A 17426-nucleotide genomic window follows, 5' to 3' on the forward strand; every position below is an offset into this window, starting at 1 on the left:
TAGCTTTTCGCCTTTTTGTTTGCTGCGAGTCATTACCGTGGTTGTCCTTGGCGCGTCTTTTGATGATGCTTTGGCTTTTCCTATATCCTTCGTTTTTTCCATCTTCGATCCTCTCTCTTTTTCTGCACAAGAAAATTATCATCGAAGAAATGATATTCGCGCGTGTTGGGTCATATACGTTAGTCTAAACTGAGCTCCCTTGGGAATCCTGTAACGAAGATCCGGAGATCTTAAATTTAATGACATGTGATCCGCTGTCTTAAAACATATAGGTCTATTGATCGATCTGAAAATATAGTTTTAAAGGGTCTTATCTTAAACATAGATTTTGGCGAAGTTAGCATTATAATAATAGCGTAAGCCTGCTAACGGGTTCTCGTGTTTTTAAAGATGATGGTTGGAAAACGCAGATCTCGCTAATGAACTTCCCATAAGTTTGATTTTTAAAGATAAAAACTTGAGGTTATCCTAAAAATGCAGACCCTTTAAAAAGGAAAGTGGATCTGCCCATAAATCTGATTTTCAAAGACAACTTGAAATTATCTTAAAAAACGTGGATCTTGTAAAAATGAAAGCAGATCCACCTACAGATTTGCTTTTTAAAGTCAAAAATTTGAAATCGTCTTAAAAAAACGTAGAGCTTGTAAAGATGAAAGTAGATCTACCCATAGATTTGTTTGTTGGAAAAATAATGCTTGTTAAGGAAGCTTCAAGCGCTGTTATTTTCAGAGAAAAGTGCTTGGAACAAAAAGAATGCGGAAAATCACAGGATAAGATAAATCTTTTACCGGGACAGAGTCCCTGTTTCTAGCGCCAGATTATGAACACATAAATCACGATGGCATCCACGTGTTCACAAACAATGTTCACATACAATCATTCATTCTAGAACTGAAACTATTATGCGTAAAGTTACAAAGGGACGATGACTCATCGACTCAGAGCCATCGGGCTCGTCCTTGTCTAGTCATACGGTAATGAAATAGATAATCACACGGTAGAATGAATAATAAGTCGAAGCATAAACATAAAGACATAATATAAAGTGTTAAATGTAAAGGAGACGGTGATTTACGTGGTTCAGCACTAAGGCCTACATCCACGGTGGTTGTTGTTTCACTATGTAGTTGGGAGTTACAAAAATAGTCAAATGACTTTATCTGAAATACGAAGTTAGAAGGGGAAAGGGAATTCATACCTACTCTTCTTATTTCTCCCTCTCCTCTCTTTACTAAGAATTGGTCCCCTCCTTTTCTCTCTTAGTGGAGAAGGGTATTTATAGAGTTGATACATGGGGTCCACTGTTAGGGAAAGTTACAACGTTATCTTCTCGTTCTTTGTTCCGATGCCCCCAGCGGTTATGCTTGATGACGATGAACCACCTGGTTCTCTTTCATAGATCGAGTGACATGTACCCTATGCCTAAGGAATTTAATGCGGGTGGTTGGGGTGATCTGCACGAGTCACACATCTGTCTGATGCCCATGTCATGTCTTCGTCAGTGGGGCTAATCTTAGCCGTTGGTCTTGGGTCTGCCTTGAGATGAGATAAAACAGATCTTCGGGTGCTCTTCAGTACTTCGCGGTGGCTCGTTCCTTCAGTGCTCCCTGGTTCTCAGCCATTGGATCAGTTCAAGGATGACCACATACAACTGTTAGACGTTCCTTGGATGTTGGTATGTGGCATCGTATCTTGATGCCCTTAGCCGTGTATCCTCCACGTGTATCTCCTTGGACGCGTGGCGTGTGATGAATTGTGTGTATACAACCATCTTATTTCATTAGTTTTTATGCATGGATAGGTTGGAATCGATAGAATTAGGTTTTTGAAAAAACAGTTTCAGAACTATCTACGGTCGGGTTTCCTAACCGTAAGTCATCTACGGTGTGGAGTTAAGAACTCCAAACCGTGTATTCTGGGTTCAAAAATACTACGGTTTGAAAAAATCATATTTCCATGCCGTAACTTGTACGCACGGTTGGGAAGTATGAATTTTCCTACTCGTAGGTTAGCTTATAGTTCGAATTTCGGGGTTTTTAAAAGCAAAAATAAATGATGGATTTTCTTAGTTTTTTCTTTTTGTGATCGTCTTCTTCATCGCGACAGAGAATAAGAAGAGAGAAAGAAGAATAATAGGATATTTTTATGATCCTCGTCTTCATCATAATTTATGAATGAAAAGAGAAGGAGAAGATAAATAAATTTAGTTTTTTTGTATATGATCACCATCTTCATCATGATGAAATTATAATCATCATTTTCATCATGATTTATGAATGAAAAGAGAAGGAGAATGTAATAAATTTAAATTTATAATTCATGGAGGGTAATTTAGCCACTACAAAAAATAGTTGGATATGGGATTTTGTTGATTATGTGAGCCCTCGAAACCCAATGTTTAGAACCTCTAAAATAGATTTCTTTTTTTTTTAAATTTTGAAGCGTGTAATTAAGCAGTGAGAGATACTGTTATATAGCGGTTAAAAATAAAAATGAAGAGTAATTTATTTTATTTATTTAGGTTATATAAGGGGAGCCTGGAGTCATATCCATTAAAAGGTTGGTTCATTTGTTTCCTTCCTACACGGGTGCTTCTTGACTTTGAATGGAATTTCTTCTTCATCATCGATTACCATCCTGAATTATCTCCTCCTAAAATGTCTCTCCATCTTTTCTCTCCTTGTGGTTCTGCTTCAGCTCCTCGGCACCTCTCTTCTTCTTCTCTCCCCCCTCTTTTAAATTCTAATGGAAATCCTTTTACAAAATCAATTATCCGTTCGACACCCAATTTTAGTTTCTTTTCAAGGATTATGAGAGAAGAAAAGTCTTCATTTCTAAGTGTTTCCAGGAATAATTTGAAGAGTTATCATGGGTTTCCAGGGGTTAATAGTTTTGATGGAAACTCATCATTCTCTTCAAGTACTAGTAGTGGAGGCGCAGAATCAAATGGAAAAGAACTTGAAAGTGTGAATGAAGATGATGATGAGGATGAAGAAGAAGATATTGACGAGGAAGAAGAAATTTTACCAGATAGATGGGAAGTAGTGGGCCTTGGACAAGCTATGGTATCTTTTCTAAACCCATGTCCCAATTGATTATGTGAAAAAGATAATGGAATGCAAGTTCTTTGAATTATGAATTGTGGCTTTTTTTTAAGTTTTTTTGGGTCAAAAACTTAGCATCTGTTCTCATTGTGTAGAGCTTTAGATTTAGGAGTAGTTACTTCTTACCCGAAACAGAGAACTTAATGTAGTACTACTGCATTGAGACAATTTTGATGCATAATTGAAATTATAGTGAAGCCAATTATTATGTGGGTAAAATTGGTTATGTGCCTCTTTTCTCCTTTAGAAAGGCCCCTTTCACAGTTTATACAGTAGTAGCTTTTCTTAATTGTGGGGTTTATATATTTATTTATTTCAAGAGAGAGGACAGTGATTTTGAATGCTTGTCCTGCTTGAGCCATTTATAGGGCATTAACAGTTCAATGGTGAAAGGCTTTTTGTTTTCCTCCAATAGAAAAGCTTGGCGATTGGATTTAAAAATGTAACCTCATTGTTCAAGTACTGTTTTCTCTGCTGTTTTGAGATGCTAAAGGAATATCTTGGAATTCCTTTGGATGCTTTTAGGTAGATTTCTCCGGCATGGTGGATAATGAATTTTTGGAGAAACTGGAAATAGAAAAAGGGACAAGAAAACTCATTAACCACGAAGAGAGGGGTCGAGTGTTGCAAGCAATGGATGGTTGCAGCTACAAGGCTGCTGCTGGTGGGTCTCTTTCCAACACTCTTGTCGCCTTAGCTAGACTCGGTGGTCGGTCCATTGGAGGTCCTGGCTTGAATGTTGCCATGACAGGGAGCATAGGAAGCGATCCTCTTGGTGGGTTTTATAGGTAATCCAATTAACTCTTATTAGATCGAGTTTAGCATATTTTTTGAGAACAGGAAACAACTTTATGATGAGATCAAGAAATAACCTAATGAGGCATGCATGAATGACAAATTTTAAGAAGGTTTGTTTAGAAAAACAATTATCTAGTGTTCTTACTTCTTAGATATGTAAAGGTCTTTTTGTTTTAGTCAAAAAAGAATCTAGTGCAAGAAATTCGTTTTATGTTATGGCTAAGAAATTAGATAACCAGTCTTACTCAAAGTTTTAAAACTGAAAAAGTTGGTGTGAATGTTGTCATGTGTGCCTATGATGTACTAATCACTGCCCCCCTTTAAATTGTTTTTCAGGACAAAATTGCGACGAGCAAATGTGAGATTTCTGTCTGAACCAATTAAAGATGGGACTACGGGAACAGTTATAGTCCTCACTACCTCAGATGCTCAGCGTACTATGCTCGCTTATCCGGTTAGATCCCTTTTCTGCGCCTGTGTAATCCTCGTGACATAGGGAGTACTTTTTGTCATTCCTTTGTTTAAAACTTTAAAGCATTTTAAGAAGATGGAAGTTTGTAAAATACCTCTGCTAATTCTTTAACAGCCTCTTCAGTATGATATGTTTCAGTATGAATATACCCAAGGTACCAAGCGCTAAAATCGTTCTAATCTTCTATGTATTGACAGGGTACGTCTTCAACGGTGAACTATGACAAATGTTTGGCTAGCGTGATCCCTAAAACAAGTATACTTGTTGTGGAAGGATATTTGTTTGAACTTCCTCACACAATCCAAACTATAACAAAAGCATGCCAGGAGGCACACAGGAATGGTGCACTTGTTGCTGTTACGGCATCAGATGTTTCCTGCATCGAGAGGCACTACGATGAATTCTGGTAAGACATGGCTGTTTGTGCCTCTTAAGTAAATAAGAAAAAGAATAATCACACATTAACTTTGAGGATGCCTCTTCTTATCAGGGAAATAATTGGGAACCACGCAGACATAATTTTCGCAAACAGTGATGAAGCAAGAGAATTATGTCATTTCTCATCAACAGAGAGTCCTACAGCAGCAACCAAGTACCTTAGTCATTTTATTCCTCTAGTTTCTGTCACGGATGGTCCTAAAGGTTCATACATCGGCGTAAAAGGTGAAGCTGTGTACATACCTCCTTCACCGTGTGTCCCAGTAGATACTTGTGGTGCTGGGGATGCATATGCATCAGGTTTCTTATATGGTATTCTTAGAGGTGCGTCTGATTTGAAAGGCATGGGTATGTTAGCAGCTAAGGTTGCATCTGTAGTTGTTGGTCAGCAAGGAACTCGTCTTAGGGTTCAAGATGCAGTTAAGTTGGCAGAGTCATTTCCATTTCATCTCAAGGGTTCCAATATTTGTTCTTCTGATATCGAATCAGATCAAATTTCTAGTTTGTAACCTTTTTTTTCTTTTTCTTTTTATTCAATTTTGTTTGACTGGGTTTGCTTATCAGTTAACATTTGATTACTGTAAATTGACTATTCATTTTTGTTCATGTCTTCCGTGAGATCCGTTAACACCACAAAGGAAATACATAGGTTTAGTCCAAGGGTATCTGTACATTACATATACATTCTATGTGAATCAATGAATTTGTATAATACGTATTATCGTGTATTCTGCAAGTGTATATAACAATAATCAATGGTAAGCAAGGTAAATTAAGAAGCTCGTCATGTTTTAAGGCTGTATAAAGGCATAAAGCACTTTTTTTTTTCCTTGTGTCTATTTCATTTAGTTTGCTCTTGCACTCCAGAGACTCCGGAGGATCTGAGTCAGTATGTGTCCCAGGGATCTTGGATTCTACATACGGAATTACCTGTTTTAGTACTCACTCTGTCCCATTTTAACCAATGGTTTTAGAATTTTCACACATTTTAAGAGTGGGATGAGGCATTATTTTTTTCATTCTTTACCTTTGATAAAAGTCTACAAACTATGAGGCAACCAGTTTTCCCTTTTTGCATTCGCGTATTCGCTGCGGCTAGGCAGTACTATAATCAGAGCTTTAGAGAAGAAACGATTTTCATTAAATGAAATGTTATGGTTGAATCAGAGAATCGGTACAGGATATTTGTTGTATCGGACAAGACACGTGCAGTAGTATTACAGGACAGATAAAACTCTACTACTACACCCATGCACTAATAACTAATAGTATATCAACAAAAAAAAAACGAATAAAATACATCATTTAGTCTTATACTCCCCAAATAGGAGGTCAGCGGATCGAGTCTCCGTTCACAAGTTTGGAGATCTCATGAAATACTTCTCTTATGTAAATCTAGTTTAGGTTTCTTAATGTATCTTCTTTCCTATCAAAAAAAAAAAAAGAAAAAAAACTCTTATATTCCCCCGCAAGCTTAGTATGAGTAAAATACATAAGCTTGGAAACAAGAGTGAAGAAGAGATCCTTAGGTAATCCCTTGGTAAACGCATCAACAAGTTGTTGTAAAGACGGGCAAACTTGATGTGCACAAACTTTTGTTGAACTAATTCCCTAGTGAAATGATAGTCAATTTCTATATGTTTAGTCCTAGCATGGAAAGTTGGAGTACATGCTAAACCACTAGCACTAAGATTGTCACAAAATAGAGTGCAATGAGCAGAGAGATAGATACCCAGTTTTTTCAGCAAGTAAGAAACCCATATCATCTCAGCAAAAGTATTAACTAATGATTTGTATTCACCCTCTACTGAAGATCTGCAGACGGTTGGTTGTTTCTTAGAAGTCCAGGAAATGAGAGAAAATCCCAGAAAAACAGAGTAACCAGAAGTACTTTTGCAAGTGTCCAGGCAGCCTGCCTAATCTGAATCTGAATAGGCAGTGACTGTGCTTAAATCAGAAGAACCTAAAGTAATACCAGACCCCAAACTTCCTTTTACATATCTCAAAATCCTCTTTACCAGGTGCAAGTGATCAGTTGTAGGCTGGTGCATAAACTGACTGACATAGCTAACATCATATGCTATTGTAGGTCTAGTCATTGTAAGATATTGTAGCCCACCAACTATATTCCAGTAATGACCCTAATCTTGAAACAGTTCACCAGAATATAGAGAACATCTAGAAAGTACAGGAGTCCTGCATGATTTACAATCCACCATATCATCCTTGAAAAAAAGATCCATATAATATTTCTTTTAAGTCAAAAGTATAGTGTTGGTGGTGTTAATTCTGTTGACTTTTATACCCCAAAAAAAAATGTAAAGAACCTAAGTCCTTCATCTCGAATTCAACACTCAGATAACTAATAAGAGCTTGTAGTAGAGAATATGAACTATAACATCCACATATAGCAACAAAAACATAAAACCTTCTACAGAGTTTCAGAGGAACAAGGAATGATCAAACCTGGACCGCACAAAGCTATATTCTGTAGAAAACTGCTAAATATTTAAAACCAAGCCCTTGGGGCTTGTTTCAACCCATATAAAGACTTTTTGAGAAGAAAAACATAATTCTCTTTACTACGAATTTTGAACCCAGGAGGTTGCTCCATGAAAACACATTCATCGAGATGGAAATGTATAACCGCCGTGGACACATCTAATTATTGAATTTGCCAGCCCCTAGAGAGATCAATAGTCAACACTGTCCTAATGGTTGGTGCCTTCACCACTGGACTGAAGGTATCAGTATAGTCAACCCCATCCAACTGATCATACCCTTTTGCAACCAATGGATTTGTACCTTTCTATAGTTCCATCTGCCTTGAACTTCAGTTTATACACCCACTTACAGCCTAATACATTCATCCCACTATGATATGGAACATAATCCCATGTATCATTCTCAACTAAAGCACCATGCTCCTCTTTCATTGCTTCAACCCAAACATGGATTTTACTAGCATATTTGTAGGTTTTAGGTATCTTGTAAGAGTGAGCTCAAAGCTATACATGCAAGATGCTTAACCACATTGTTATAGTTACAAAGACAGGAAATAGCTTAGTATTCTGATCTCATCTCTAGATCTATTCACAAGAGCAGATATGGAAGGAGAAGGGATTGAAATAGGTAATAAGGAGTATGTATTGAAGAACAAGTATGAATGGAAGAAGAAGAAACAGTGTCATCTTTGATTGAAAGAGAATGAGAGGAGAAATGAGAAGAAGAACCAAAAGGAAAATAGGTTTCATTAAACACCACATGGCGAGAAATATACACTTTACCAGTGGAATTATCATAACACCTAGTGCCCCTATGATGGATATTATAACAAAAAAATGCAAAGAAAATATTTAGGAGATAATTTATCATTATTATATGCACCTAGATAAGGATAACAATAACAAGAATGTGAACGGGTAGATCTGATACAATACAAGTTATGAAAGACAGAGCCTCTAGATAGAACCTGTTTTGTAACAACATCCTTTATCACATATCCCCAATCATGAAGTTCAAAAAAGCATTTATTATCTCTAGTAAATTTTTCTATAGAGAGTAAGTTGGACTTCAATGTTGGTATGTGTAAAACATGTGAGAGTGTAAAATCTCTAAAATTAGTTTTTTAGAATAGAATTACCAAAACTAGAGATAGGTAAGAGCTTAATGTTTCCTATCATCACATTTGCGGAACCAGTATAAGGAGTGGAGTTTCTCAAAAGAGAAGTATCACTTGTCATGTGGCTGGTTGCACTACTATCAGGGATCCATTGAGCAGCAGTAGGTAAATTATCTACAGTGGTTTCAGATCCTGAATTAAGTTCAGTTCCTGCAAATGCTCTTTAAACAGATTTGATGGAATTTTTCTCAGGTGCATACCTATAGTAACATCTACTGGCAGAATGACCTTTTCTCCTACAAATCTGGTATCCAACGCTAGATCAGTCAATAGTACTACCACCACCAGTATTTACATTTCTGGAACCACCACCAGATCCACCGCTAGAGTTACCAGAACTACTAGAACCCTGGAAAAATGTGTTATTCTTGAAAGGAGACCTTTGTTTTTTCCATTATTCTTGTTATAACTGTTTTCACCACCAGATTGTGTGTTCCTGCTAACATAGTAGAATTTTGGCTATCAAATAAGTTTTACGTCTCTTTTGACAATTGGTGGTGATTGATCAATCTATCCTTAATTTCAGGGAAATTGAATGAGAATTCTCGTGTTTGAGTAAAAATTACGAAATTATTATAATCCCCACCAAGAACATTCTAAACATGCATAATGATATCATAATTACTTACATACTCATTGATTGCAGAAAGATTATCAATAATTGTCTTGATTTCGTGAAGGTACTCCTACACGGATCTATTTCCCCTCTTGATAGACTGAAGCTGATTCCATAACATAGATCGGCGAGCAGTAATTTTACTGGTGAAAGTAGTTACAAGAAAAACTCAAATTTTACGAGCAGTAGATAAACCGAAAATAACAGCAAACGCGGATTGAGTGAAAGTAGCCTTGAGACGACTTGAAGCAAACCGATCCACTTTTCTCCAGTATAACCAAGCCAGATTTTGTACTTGCGCTCCATCAACCATGATGTTACGAGCATGTTCTTGAAGAATATCATCAACATACTCAAACAAATCAACCGATATCAACACAAACTCGATTTGATCTTTCCACAATAGGTAATTTGTAGCATCAAGCTTTAAGGAGATAAAATTTGCAATATTAGTAAAAAGGAAGACAAAAAAGAATATACCAATCTTGAGGAGATCCACCATAAAAATCATCATTATTAGCAGCGGAAGAACGAGTTAGAGTTTAGATCAAGAAACTCACAAATCATAAAACGAAGAGATCAACAACTCAAGAATCGTGAAATTAAGCGATGATAAAACTTCTGAGAGATCAATCAAAAAAGGGAGATCGATTTCCTGAAAGAAAACCTTCAAGAAAATATATCTGAGTAGATGAAATGAATTGAAATTCTATAACAGAAGTAAATATTATGCAATAATTTGATCAAAGATCGAATTTGGAATATGAGATGATTGAAATTGTGAAAAATTGATGCTATAATTTTTGAGAATAATCTAACCTAATCTGATACCATATAAGGAAAAAAAATGATTTTCATTAAATGAAATATTATGGTTGATTCAGAAAAAGTCACTACAGGATATTTATTGTGTATGACAAGACATGTATAGTAGTATTACATGACAGACAGACCTCTACTACTACACCGACACAAAATAAGAGACACCACTACTAGTACATCCACTAATAGTATATCAAAACAGAAAAACAATTTTATTTACATCACTTAGTCTTATAAGTACTTATTTCAAAACTAATTTCCTAGCTTATCATGCTTTAGCTTTTTCTGGTGTGGTTTTAGACCTCTCTGGTATCATTTCAAGCTAAATCGGTATATTCTCTTGATTTAAGTGTAGCTCTTATAAGCATTGAATAATTCTGGCATTATTTTGAGCTAAGTTTGTGAATGGAAATCTAGTCTTTGGAAAGGTTAGCTTCATGTACAATCATATCTCATTCCCGAAAACTCGAAGATTCCATGATCGATATTCTCCAGGCAGTTAGTTATGCTCAAAGCACCTCATGAAGTATATCTTACCATATTCCTTTATCATTATCAACTTTTTTCTTTATGTTATCCATAAGTTTTTGTTCTTTGTTAGATATTTTTGTTTGACTCTTTCCCTGTGGGAAGTATGGTTTATTGAACACACTTATCTCATTTAACTTTTTTATTCATGAACTTTTTCAGTTCAAGTCGCCTTTTAAATTTTTGTACAAATATTTAATCTTTCAAGGCTCAAAGTTAGAGAATTTATTTTTGTTGGATATTCAAGGCTCTGTAGAATGTTTGGAGTTGTGCATTTAAATTGACTCTCATATATTGTCAGCTACGAAGGATAATGACACTCTAAATCTATGAATGATTTCTTCTCATATGAATTTTATATCATCTGAAGCAGGTAAAATCATTAGAACTTTTCATTTCGACCTATTTTTAGAAGTAGTTTGTTGTTATCAGTAAGTATTTTTTCCACTAGGTACCAGAGTATTTTAGGTATGTCAAAGAATTTTAGATTCAAAATGTATTAGAATAATCACTCAAAATCAGAGTTGTATAATTAAAATTTTGTGCGAAAGGTCCCATGAGGTCTAATCCTCATTGAAGAGTGGATAGGAATATGAGGCATTATATCTGGGGTCTTCGGAAGCATGAATGTTGAAAGCATATGTCCATTGAAACAGAATAATAATAGTTAGCAGGTTATTTTACTATGAGGATTAAATGCTTGTGTCCACCTGAACTATATTAAAGTGTGGGTTTTTAGCTTTCAGAGTTTACCATGATGGTTTAGTTTCTTGCTTTAGTCGAGATAGCTGATAAAAGCTTGACTTTTAATTCTTTTTTAGAGTATTCTTATTCTTCAGGATCGAACGTTCCTCTCAGCAATATTTATATTTTACCTATTTTGACATTTGGATTTAAAATCTTTTAGTCTTATCAGTTATTAAGAGTTTGTATTCTCTTAGCTTTTGGAATCTCCTGCATTCAAGAAATACATTCACTGAGATTGGGAAGTCTCGACTCAAAAAATTGCAAGCCAAGATTTGGTTGAATTAATTAGGGGAACGATATCATTAAAGACGCATACACTAGACTTATCATGTTATACTATTTTTTCTTCGTCAAGGTTTTGTTCCACTGAGATTTCTCCATCTAGGTTTTAACAAAACAACATATGAGTGTCCAATACTGCTTTGAGTGTGTACAGTTTACATGTTCATGCATTTCAGGCTTTGATCTTCTGAGTTTTCCTGGTATATTTGTAATAATGACTTAAACAAAATGGTCATCATGGGAAGTGTTATAAACATAAGTTTTTCTTTATTAAGATAACCTCGTGTCTAACTTTAGGGTTTCCATATACTTAGGTAAAAAGTCCACTATAGCCTACAAAAACCATAATCAAAAACTGGAAAATAAAAAAACCAAACAAGTTTAACACACACCTTCAACCTCTAAAAACCGAACCGAACCAAACCAACCCAAACCAAACCACACAAGTTCCCTTCTTCTCCTTCCTTTTTGTTCTTATATGTTTTAGTATTTTCAGAACACAACACAATAGAAAATGAAACATGTTTTAAAATGATAATGTAGAATTTGTTAGAGGTCTACCGAAAGTCTGGTAAAGGTTTTCTCTTAGAGCGCTTGTAATGGTTTATATACCCACATTTAGAGGACAAAGAATGCAAAAGCACGAATATAAAAATACCTTATTTTGGCTTATCTATGAACGCACAATTGGAGGATATGGAAACTAATTGGGGGATATGAATTACTTCCCCCAACCAAAGGTGTCTGCTAAGGGGTGTTTTTTGGGGCGAAAATACTAAAACACCCTTAGATTAATTAAAAAACATTATGAAAAGACTGTTATACCCTCCCCACTAAATTAAAAACTTAAAATCAAAACAAAAAAACCAAAATCAGTTATCCTCCATTTGATTTGTGCCGGCATACTCGATACTTAGGGTTAGGTTTTGAATTATTTTTTTCTTCCATCTTCCTCTCCTCTTCTTCATCATTCTTCATATACTCTACTATTAATCGTTGAACCAAAAATTTCTTCGTCGAGTAAAACCAACCTATAAGAATGCCTCCATGAAACAAATCAGATGCCCAATCGAAATCAAAATCGATTGCTCAACAGAAATTAAAGAAAAGGCTTGCTTTGATTACTCAAGAGCAAGAAAACGAAGAACATGAGTTATCGGACGATCAACTACTCATAAATATGGCTTCTGTGAGAAGGTAAGTCATTTAGAACTGTTTAATTAGTGTTTCAATCGATTTGTAGCAATGATTTTAGGTCGAAATCGCGAAACCCTAAGTGAAACAGTTGAGTTTCAGAAATTCCGGCACTCATTTTAGTATGAAGACCACACCGGAAACTAGTACTGGCAGTCAATCTAGGATGAAGACCACACCGGTATCCTGTTCCGGCGTTCAATTTAGGTTGAAGACCGCATCGGAACTTAGTTTCAGCATTGAATTTAGGATGAACACCATTTTTGAACCTAGTACCGGCATTTACTTGAACTTTTACGAGTACGCCGGTAGCAAGCTTCTAATCAACAAAAAACCCTATGATTTTGTTAGTTGTTCCGGTGTACATTGTATGTTAGATTCCATGCCGGTACTAGAGTTTTTGTATCCAGAAACTTTATAACTACTACCGGCATCCTGGACAATTTTATTTCAATTTCGGTACTCCGTTTCGGCATTTATTTTTATTTTACGTAGCTGCGGTACTTGAGTTTTCTTATCCAGGAATTTCCTATAGTAAACCGGCATCCTAGAAACTTATTTATCAATGCCGGCAGCTGCTCCCGGCATGTAATCGTTTTGATATACTATGCCGGTATTGTATCCCGGCATGTTCGATACTTTTTTTCAGTATGCCGGTATTTATGATTCTATGCCGTAATGTGGTTTATCTATGCCGGTATTAGAAATTAAAGTTAGTTGTCTTATATTTATTTTGTGCTTCTTTTGAAATAGATCTAAAGAAAAGGAAGCTAAAGCAAAGGAGGCTAACAGAGAAAAATCTAAAGATGTTGTCACTAAGAAAAGAATGAAGGATGGTCTTGATACTCCTCAATCTCTGCCTCCTTGAGTGAAAAACAAAAAGCGTTTGGGTGCTAATACAAGAGGGGAAATTTGGGAAAGTGGTCGTGATCATAGTAAAACCGGAGCTGTTGAGGAGGAAGATGAGAAATATGAGCAAGATGAGCAAGAGGAAAGTGAGGAGGAAGATAATGAGATTGAACCAACTCAATTAGCAATCCAAATCCAAGGAGTAGTGGAACAACGTGGTCCAAGTCAACAACCCACACAAGGAAAGGGGAAATGCAAAGGCAAAGGAAAAGTAAAAGTTAAAGGTTTGTACATTCCTCATGTTGATGACATGATGCCCGACCTTGATCGTGGTAGAATTTGGGGCGCAGCTTCTTATGATCCGGGGTATCTATTTGGCTACAAGCACTCGTGGGATCGTACTATATATCAAACCTATGTAAGAATTTCTATCTCGTGCATATGTATTGTTTTGTATTTATGCATAATCTCTTAATCATATTATCTCTTAATTGTAGGATCATACGAAGGTTGTGCGTGTTTGCCGAAACCAAGCCGCGGTTCATTGGGATTTGTCTAAGGAGCATGAAGATGTTCAAGGTCCGACGCCAGAAACCGGAGTCGGCATTCCAGATACTTCTAAAACAACGCCGGTACCAAAGTGACTAACTTTTGGATGTTTTTATAGTGGTACCGGCATTCTAGATATGAAAGATTCCAAGGTGGTATCTCGTGTCGGCTTGGTCCGTAATTTTTTTACCACGCCAGTAATAGGTTCCGGCGTGCTCGATAATTTTTATAAGACGCTGGTATTTAAGTTCAAAACTCTCTAACTCCTGGATGTTTTATTGGTGGTACCGGCATGGGCCGTTTTGGATATTCCATGGAATATTCGGTGGTAGGTAAAAAGTTAACTTCGTGCCGGCATGGTTTTTTTGGTTGAAGACCACGCCGGAAATTGTTTCAGAATTAGGGAAATCTATTGTCGGCATGGAAATAGTATGAATACTGTGCCGGTTCTGACAGTACATAAGTTCCTTTGTCTTATCCGGTAAGCTTATTGTTTTCAATGGAAGAATGTTTCCAGTCGGCCTATTTTCAACAATCTTGAGATCGTTTTTTTTTTTTTTGTGACGTTGTGGGTTGTTGTTTATAGTCGGTGTACTGTTTTCCTCTTGGGTTTTGTTTGCAATATTTTAGCAGAGAAGTAAACTAAGCATTTCATCAGCTTCATTTCTAATCAGCGAGCAATTTAAATTTTCAACAACAACTTCTACATTGGCTTCAAATACATCAAAAAGTTCCAGATCTGTTATATTATTTATTTGTGGTGTTGAGAGGATTTATTTATCTCTTGTGTTAGATTTTGTATGAACTGTTATTATGTTAGCCTTGTTTTAGTTTTATTCTTTTTAAGCTTAGTAATGAAAAGAAAGACAATAACAACTCGATCAAGATTATCATCCAGTTCATATACTACTTCAACTGTTACCACTTCTCCAACGCCAAGTCAGCCAGATACTTTCAGTTACAGACACCTAAAGGTCGATTCATACTACCACTGGTCCGCTGCTAATTGAGATACTTTGGTTACGTTTTGGATAATGTTACTACTAGTTGGGTCACTGTTACCTTGATTGCACTAGGAAATCTAAACTCTAAAAACTCTAGTTCATGTTATTTACATGATGTGAGGAACACTGGGTTGGATTTGATCCGGTCATCGCTTTGTGCTTTGACACATTCTGGTTTTGTTTTCAAAATCAATTTGTCCCTATATGTTTGGTCCTCTCCTTTGTGAGAGAGAAGGTTTTGTAAAATTGTTTTTAGATCACCTATTCAGAGAATAAATATGTAATGTCAATATTAGAGTCTCTCTGATGAGATTTCAATATTTTGCATATTTCATCATTTATACAATGCAATTCAGTATCCACATCTGTATAGAATCGAGAATGATTGGACAACTCTTAGATGGATTGACCACCAGTATAGCGCAATAATGTCTTCATGATGTCATTGGTGTTGTTCGTATTATTCCTCTCCAGGTTTTCCCTGACTATACATAATAGATATTCAGAACCGGTACGATACTACTGCCATCATGTACCTTGTTCTTGAATAAGTATAATGCTTCTACATAGATTACTAGTATGTAACGACTTATAAATAAAATCAAGCACTATATTCAGCTACTTAATTCATAGAAAATATTTACTTTCCCAAATATTTTAATACTTCAATTTATTGCTTTTCTTAGTTGAATCCTATGAATTAATGATGGATATTTGCCTTTTGGGAATACGTGCACCACCGAGTAAGCCCAGAGAAAATGGTTCGTACACCACAATGGATGGTCCTTGGTAGGTCCTCTTTTTCCACCATGTACGGTTCATCACATAGGTTGATTAATCATCCAATTAATCCTCGGCAATCCATTTTGGTTTATCCTCTTTACACCAATTGGACAATCATCCATACATCGCCTAGCAGGTCCCACCACCAATGACCGGTCCTCAGTCGGTTGGTCTCTTTACCCATTGGTGAGTCTTTCATCAAGGGCTCCTTGGTTCCCCACTTGCCAATCAAATTAGGGTTTCATACTTGATGCTCTGCAGAGCATAATTCTTATTAAGTCTGAGCATGAGTAATTTTTATATTGATCAATTGTCAATACTTTAATAAATGATTTAATATTCAGTCTTGCTACCAATATTTTAATTTCTCGGTGAAGCAATATTTTATTGATTCGATCATCCAATATTTCATGGGTCGGTCATCCAATATCTTATTGGTCGATCATTCAATATTTCATTGGTCGATCATCCAATAATTCTTTATTCGATCAACCAGTATTTCACTTGTCTGTCTACTAATATTTTAACATTAAGATCTCTCTACTTCGTCGTTCGATTACTCGTGACATGGTGGATCGAGAATGAATATTTTATAGTTACTCAATATTATTCGCCTATGATTTCCTGTCAAATGCTTGACACATCAAAATACACATTGGTCTATGATCGATCTGGCAATCTCATCAGACCTACGTTCATCAATCCAAATTGTTCGAGTATCACTATTTCCTCAGCCGACACGAAGATAAATCACATTAATCAATAATCCATCAAACTCAACGTCTATGTTCCACAAAGCATCTTTGTTGTCTCAGTAAAAACCATATACTTTATCCATCATGATGATGAGTCACAGAGCATGTCGCATTCATCATTGAGAATTATGCTTGACTCATCAAACTATGACTCACGGTCCATCTAAGTCAACGATTGACCAAATACATACTTGTCTGCAAAGCAGACTTCACATGAGACATCAATCATGTCCCGTAGGGGATATTCACTAGGGTTTTGGTATGGCGGCCTACAACACGTGCGATGTACTAATATATCCAGGATGAGAAAGTGAGTAAGTCATGTTGGCAGTTGAAGAAGTAAGTCGAGTAGTGGTCCGACGATCAACCAAGTCTCCAACCATGATTTCTCACTTCCTTAATCTTCCACTCCTATTCAAGCAACATCACTTATTGGAGATCGACGTGTTAACTACCGATGCCACAAATAGGTCCTCGACCCATGATATGGATAACTGAACTTAACGTAATCCAAGTTCAACTTACGACAATCTATCATTATCACACACAAAAGCTTTCTCTCGGTCTAACATAGAGAAATCATATTCAAAGAAGTTCAACACATCATATATAATCAATTACCACCGGTCTCATACATTATCAACTTCCCTCCCTACAGATCGACTTATCATTCCTTTGTGACTGAATTAAATCTTGAACGATCATTTCTTGGTTTAGGCTAGAGTCTTACAGATTGATCCCTCAAAGTCAAAATACTCCCGTGAAGTGCATCTATTAAAGGTTTTGGACTATTTTCTTAATTG

The 17426-nt window shown here is 36.1% G+C and overlaps 1 protein-coding gene across 1 annotated transcript; it reads left to right on the forward strand.

Annotated features, from left to right (window-relative positions):
• The first annotated feature begins 2569 nt into the window (after positions 1 to 2569).
• Positions 2570 to 5540, forward strand: LOC113302003 (uncharacterized sugar kinase slr0537-like). Its single transcript, XM_026550829.1, has 5 exons — positions 2570 to 3065; positions 3630 to 3892; positions 4239 to 4356; positions 4572 to 4780; positions 4865 to 5540. The coding sequence occupies exons 1-5, from the start codon at positions 2658 to 2660 to the stop codon at positions 5319 to 5321; spliced, it is 1455 nt and encodes a 484-aa protein (XP_026406614.1). The 5' UTR covers positions 2570 to 2657; the 3' UTR covers positions 5322 to 5540.
• Positions 5541 to 17426: the final 11886 nt, after the last annotated feature.

The sequence above is a fragment of the Papaver somniferum genome, chromosome 8 (genome assembly GCF_003573695.1).
Source record: "Papaver somniferum cultivar HN1 chromosome 8, ASM357369v1, whole genome shotgun sequence".
In the NCBI taxonomy this organism is placed as follows: Eukaryota; Viridiplantae; Streptophyta; class Magnoliopsida; order Ranunculales; family Papaveraceae; genus Papaver; species Papaver somniferum.

Bases quoted from the DNA above. Each gene is read 5' to 3' on its own strand.
- LOC113302003 (XM_026550829.1), top strand. From the start codon at position 2,658: ATGTCTCTCCATCTTTTCTCTCCTTGTGGTTCTGCTTCAGCTCCTCGG. The intron at 3,066-3,629 runs GTATCTTTTCTA...GGATGCTTTTAG, and splicing joins TGGGCCTTGGACAAGCTATG to GTAGATTTCTCCGGCATGGT. The intron at 4,357-4,571 runs GTTAGATCCCTT...ATGTATTGACAG, and splicing joins GTACTATGCTCGCTTATCCG to GGTACGTCTTCAACGGTGAA.